This window comes from Terrapene carolina, unplaced genomic scaffold (genome assembly GCF_002925995.2).
Source record: "Terrapene carolina triunguis isolate 2854851 unplaced genomic scaffold, T_m_triunguis-2.0 Scaffold34639, whole genome shotgun sequence".
Lineage (NCBI taxonomy): Eukaryota > Metazoa > Chordata > Testudines > Emydidae > Terrapene > Terrapene triunguis.
This window is the reverse complement of record NW_020698990.1, coordinates 420,745-427,215: the sequence shown is the minus strand read 5'-3', so window position 1 is coordinate 427,215 and position 6,471 is coordinate 420,745. Positions and strand designations below refer to the sequence as shown.

At 50.9% G+C, this 6,471-nt stretch overlaps 1 protein-coding gene across 1 annotated transcript; it reads right to left on the bottom strand.

Annotated features, from left to right (window-relative positions):
- Positions 1-3,353: 3,353 nt before the first annotated feature.
- Positions 3,354-4,244, bottom strand: LOC113405245 (olfactory receptor 10AG1-like). Its single transcript, XM_026646264.1, has one exon. It carries the CDS (start codon positions 4,242-4,244, stop codon positions 3,354-3,356), a length of 891 nt encoding a protein of 296 aa, XP_026502049.1.
- Between the last annotated feature and the right edge of the window lie 2,227 nt (positions 4,245-6,471).

Genomic DNA, 6,471 nt, shown 5'->3' with positions numbered 1-6,471 from the left:
CCGCCTTCCTCGGCACCTGGGATCCTCGCGAGTGCCTGGTCCTGGGCGTGGACTTTAATGCCACCCTCGAGGAACAGGACCACTCGGGGACCGAGCAGCACCCGGCCGCCACGGACGTCCTCCGGGAGATCATCGAACATCACTCCCTGGTAGACATCTGGCGCGACCACCACCCGGATGACGTTTCGACGTTCACTTTTGTCCGGGTGGAGGTCCATCGATCGTGCCACTCCCGGTTGGACCGCATCTATATGTCACGCTTCCATCTTTCCCGGGCCCACTCCTCCAGCGTCCGGCCGGCCCCTTTTTCAGATCACCATCTGGCCACTGTGACAGCCTCTCTCTGCGCGGAGAGGCCGGGGCCAGCCTATTGGCACTTTAATAATAGCTTGTTGGAGGATGTGGGCTTCGTGGCATCCTTCCGGGAGTTCTGACTGGCCTGGCGAGGGCATCGGCGTGCCTTTCCCTCGGCGCGGCGGTCGTGGGACCTGGGGAAGGTGCGCGCCCGGCTCTTCTGCCATGACTACACCCGGGGCACCAGCCGACGGAGGGATGCGGCGATAGGGCAGTTGGAACGGGAGGTCTTAGAGCTGGAGAGCCATCTGGCCGCCAGCCCCGGTGATCCGTCTCTCTGCGGAGCGTGCCGGGAGAAGCGGGAGGAGCTCCGGACCCTTGAGGACCATTGGGCCCGAGGTGCCTTTGTTCGATCCCGTATCTGCCTCCTTCGGGAGATGGATCGCAGCTCCCGCTTCTTCTACGCCCTGGAGAAAAAGAGGTGGGCCAAGAAGCACGTCACCTGCCTTCTAGCAGAGGACGGCACCCCCCTCACGGATCCGGCGGAGATGTGCAGGAGGGTCAGGGCCTTCTACACAGGCCTTTTCTCCCCGGATCCGACCAATCCTAACACTTGCAGAATGCTCTGGGATAAACTCCCGACAGTAGGCATGGGTTACCGAGACCGGCTGGAGCTGCCTCTCACTCTGGCCGAGTTCTCGGAAGCCCTTCGCCGCATGCCCACCAATAAATCTCCGGGCATGGACGGGCTGACCGTGGAGTTCTACCGCGTGTTTTGGGACGTCCTCGGCCCGGACCTTGTCACCGTCTGGGCCAAGTCCTTGCAGGGCGGGGTCCTCCCTCTTTCGTGCAGGCGAGCCGTGCTCGCCTTATTGCCGAAGAAGGGGGACCTCTGCGATTTACGGAATTGGCGTCCCATCTCGCTCCTCAGCACGGACTATAAAGTCGTAGTGAAGGCCATCTCGCTGCGGCTAGGGTCCGTGCTGGCGGACGTGATCCACCCAGACCAGACCTACACCGTCCCGGGCCGCACCATCTTCGACAACTTGTATCTGGTCCGGGACCTCTTGGAACTCGGGTGTAGGGATGGTCTGTCGTTCGCCCTCCTGTCCCTGGATCAGGAGAAGGCATTCAACAGGGTGGACCACGGGTATCTCCTGGGCACTCTGCGAGCGTTTAGCTTCTGGCCCCAGTTTGTGGGGTTTCTCCAGGTGCTGTACGCCTCCGCGGAGTGTTTGGTCAGGCTCAACTGGACCCTGACCGAACCGGACTACGACCAGGGAGACTGGCTGGATCCCCTGATGCTTGCTCAGTGCATGGGGCTCTCCAGACCTCGTACTCCCGGCGTGTACTTCAGGAGGTGAGGGCCGCTTTGCTGCCTGCTGCTCCGGACTATCTCGACTGGGTCCTGCGAGAGGGCATGCCCCGCCCACCCTCCACTCTGAGCCCTCCAGACTTTTTCATCGGGCCCCTGCCCTGTGGACCCAACCGGCCCCCCTCCCCGTCCCTTCGCCATGAGCCGGCTGCACGATCTGCAGCTGGTTCTGTTCCGGACCGCGCCAAGGAAACATCTATACACGCTCATGCTCCATGTTCTTCATGTCCTCACCCTCGCGTCCCGCCCTGATACGAAGTGGCAGGACCTTCTGCCACCTCTGGAGGGTGAGGAGCCCCGGTGGGCCAGCCTTTATTCTGCTCTGATCCTGAAGCCCACCAGGGACATCAGTTGGTGGCTCCTTCACGGAACCGTGAGCACGGGCGTGTACTTGGCGTGGTTTACTCCTATCCCAGACACCTGCCCCTTTTGCGGCGTGAGGGAGACCCTGGCGCATGTTTACCTGGAGTGCGCCAGGCTGCAGCCCCTATTCCGGCTCCTCACAGATATTTTGTTAAGATTTTGGTTGCACTTTTCTCCTCACCTTTTTATTTATGCACTCCCTATCCATCACCCCACAAAGTCGTGGGACCTCCTGGTCAACCTCCTCCTGACCTTAGCGAAACTGGCCATCTATAAAACCAGAGTGAGGAGGTTGGCAGATGGAGTCTCCTGTGACTGTGGGGCCTATTTCAGGTCCTCCATTCTTTCACGTATCCGGGCAGAGTTCCTCTGGGCAGCGTCCACTGGCTCCCTTGACGCCTTCGAGGAGCAGTGGGCGCTGTCCGGGATTCTCTGCCCCTATCTGGTTTCCTTTCTTTGACCCTTTGAACTCACTCCTGTCCCTGTTCTTTTATTAGTTGTCCCCTGTAATTTTTTGGTCTCCAGGTCCTGTGGACCCCCCACCTTATCCTGGGGGTGATCCTTTAGCAGTGGATCCCAATAGGACCAGACTCCTGTACCCTACTGGTCTGGGTCTGTCACACAGGATATATTCTTTCATTACATATGTTTACTTTATTAAAAAGCAACAGAGAGTCCTGTGGCACCTTTAAGACTAACAGATGTGTTGGAGCATAATCTTTCATGACATGCATCTGATGAAGTGGGTATTCACCCACGAAAGCTTATGCTCCAACACATCTGTTAGTCTTAAAGGTGCCACAGGACTCTCTGTTGCTTTTCACAGATCCAGACTAACACGGCTACCCCTCTGATACTTTATTAAAGTTACATCACATTTTATATTTACAAGAAAGCAGATATGTAAAAATGTGAACCCTACATGAAAGAATTGCTTTGTATATGACATTTTCCTCAAGAGAATATTTTTTCCTCCACTCCTTAAACTATACATAATAGAGTTCAACATGAATATTAAGCTATATCTTGAGGAATATGAAATGTGTCTTGCTGAACATGTCTGAAGGAATCATTTCAGGATGTTAAGATGTCTAAAATGTGTCTTGAGCAATCTGGAATGCATAATAATCAAGAATATGTCTGGTGGACTCTCCAAGGAGTCTAGAATAGATCTTCAGAAATCTAGAACTACTCTTGAGGAACCAGAAATATATCTTGTAGGTTCTGCATTGTCTTTAGAGGAATCTACAACATTATTTGAGGAATATGTAGTGTATTTTGTGGAATCATTTTTTACCTACTAATTTCCTTAGGGCGACTTTCACTTCCTTTTCCTCAGACTATATATGAAGGGGTTGAACATCGGAGTCACAATGGTATAAAACAGAGAGCGCAGTTTTTCAGTGTCCTCTGAGTTCCTTGGCTTGGGTCTCAAATACACTATCATTCCAGCGCAATAGTATAGAGTCACCACAGTGAGGTGTGAGGAGCAGGTGGAGAAGGCCTTGTGTCTGCCCTCGGCTGAAGGCATCTTCAGAATCGTGCTGGAGAGTTTAATATAAGAGATAACAATTAAGATAAAAGGGGTGATTATGAATAGCAGAACTGCCATAAACACAGCAATTTTATTCCTGTAGGTGTCCATGCAGGAGAGCTCCAGCAGAGGGGGGATATCACAGAAGAAATGGTTAATTTCATGAGACCCACAGAAGGGCAAAGAAAACACCAAATATGTCTGCCCAAAATGAACTGGGATGTTGACAAGCCAGGACCTGGATACCATCCTAGGACAATGCTCCCTGTTGACAATAAGTGTGTAATGCAGGGGGTTACATATGGCCATGTAACGGTCATAGGCCATGGCCGCCAGAAGGAAACACTCTGTGCCACCTAGTAAAAGTAAGAAATACATCTGGGCAGCACAGTCGGTGAATGAGATACTTCCATCCTCTGCCAGGCAATTGGCCACCATCTTGGGCAGGGTGACTGAGGTGTAGCAGTTCTCCACAAAGGACAAGTTCCTGAGGAAGAAATACATGGGGGTGTGCAGGGCAGAGTCCAACACTGTGACCAAGACAATGACACCATTCCCTAGCAGGATCACCATGTAGATGACTAAGAAGACCACGAAGAGCAAACCCTGCAGGTTCATGAGGTTGGAGTTTCCCAAGAGGATGAAGCCAGGTGTTGTGGTGTGATTTCCAGTCACCATTGGATTGGTGCATTGGATCTGCAGAGACAACAAAGGCAGAGGGCAAGGGCATGTCACTTACTCAGAGTGTTGGCCCATAACTTTCTCACAGAGGTGAAATCAGGCATCTCAGCCATCAATAATAGAAACCTACATAGATACCCACACTCTTCTGATTGTGACAGTCGTATATTCTGTCTAATGTGTGTATGGGAGCATGGCAAAGTTGCTGCCCCGACACACCCCTTCCTGGTTGGTTGTGGCATGGAAGCAACTTTTGCCTCAGTTTTCCCCATTTTTTCTTTGGCTTATTCTAGCCATAAGAGTGTCCTGGCCCTCCGGTCAGACCACATTGCACAGTCCTTTAGCCAGCAGAAATGTATTCTAATTGAATTGAAAAATGGGCCATTGACCAAAAATTCAATGGAAAACATAGAAAAAAGGTTGGTTGTTTGTTTTTAAAAAAGGAGGAAAAAGTTGGGAGGGAAAACATCGCTTTCTATGCTAAAACTTTTGGCGCCCACTGGAGAATTGTGAAAACCTTTCAAAAAAGTTTTTAAAAAGAGTTGCTTTCTCTCACATTTTAAAACTTTAACAAACTTCATGAGAGGGAGACAGGCAGATTCTGGCCCTTGATGAATTTAAAGTAGAACAGTCTTTGCCCAAATTAATTAATTGCAGCTGAAAATAAGAAAGAGTTCAATACAAAAAAATTAAAATGTTATTTAAGTGCTCCAGACAAGCTGCGAATCACAAAGCAAAGGGATACGAGGAAGAACATTAAAGGCATATGCAAATAGTGCAGCAACATTCTCTAGGGAAAAAAACTATGAAGGCAAATATTAGATTTTTTTAATGGATTTTTTAAATAGCATATATGTTTTTCACAGAAATTTTGTATCAAGGCTTTGCTCTTTTTTGACTGGTTTATAGTGTCAGGAAGGAGTTAAAATTCAGCCAGCAGAAAAGACAGAAAAAAAGGACATAGTTTCTGTCAATACATGATAACTTAGTTCAGCTTATCGGTAAGAAGGAACAAAGCTTGTGCCCATGGAAAGGGACAGTTCAGCGAGGTTAGCAGGATCGGGCCCAGACAAGCAAGCAGGAATATTTCAGAAGCACAAATGGCAGTGACCAATATAAACCATTGATAAGCTTATATGGTCAATGCCCGCTCAGTAACTTAGTTCTTAGAATAGAATAAACCCTCCCTTCACAGCCCACTGGATATCTGTAAGCATTCATCCCTACCTCCCCCCCGCCCCCCGCTTCCTTCCCCCGCAAGGTAGCCATAGATGTTTGATGCAATTCGGATGACCTCTATGGCCTGGTCTACACTACGAGTTTAGGTCGACTTTAGCCGCGTTAAATCGACTTAAGCCTGGACACGTTTACACTACGAAGCCCTTTCTGTCGACTTAAAGGGCCCTTTAAACCGGTTTCCTAACACCACCTCGACAAGGGGATTAGCGATAAAATCGACCTTAGGGGGTCGGAATTGGGTTAGTGTGGACGGAATTCGACATTACTGGCCTCCGGGAGCTATCCCACAGTGCTTCATTGTGACCGCTCTGGACAGCACTCTCATCTCAGATGCACTGACCAGGTAGACAGGAAAAGCCCCGCGAACGTTTGAATTTCATTTCCTGTTTGCTCAGCGTGGAGAGCACAGGTGACCATGCAGAGCCCATCAGCACATGTAACCGTGATGGAGTCCCAGTCCCAGTCCCAGGATCGCAGAAGAGCTCCAGCCTGGACCGAGCGGGAGGTACGGGATCTGATCGCCATCTGGGGAGATGAAGCAGTGCTCGCCGAACTCCGAAACAGTAAAAGAAACGGCAAAACATTAGAAAAGATCTCCAAGGCCATGAAGGACAGAGGCCATAACAGGGACGCACAGCAGTGCCGCGTGAAAATTAAGGAGCTAAGGCAAGCCTCCCACAAAGTCAGAGACGCAAACGGAAGGTCCGGGGCTGAGCCGCAAACATGCCGCTACTACGCGGAGCTGCATGCCATTCTAGGGGGTGCAGCCACCACTAGCCCAAGCGTGTGCTATCAGTCCCTCTCTGGAAACGGGGAAGCGGGTTCGGCGGACGAGGAAGATGAGGATGGAGAGAACATAGATAGCTCACAGCAGCAAGGAAGCGGAGAAACCAGTTACCCCAACAGCCAGGATATGTTTGTCACCCTGGACCTGGAAACAGTAACCCCCGAACTCACCCAAGACCCTGAGGGCACACAGGGGACC

Excerpts from the sequence above, each read along its gene's own strand:
- LOC113405245 (XM_026646264.1), bottom strand. The coding sequence starts at position 4,244 with ATGGTGACTGGAAATCACACCACAACACCTGGCTTCATCCTCTTGGGA.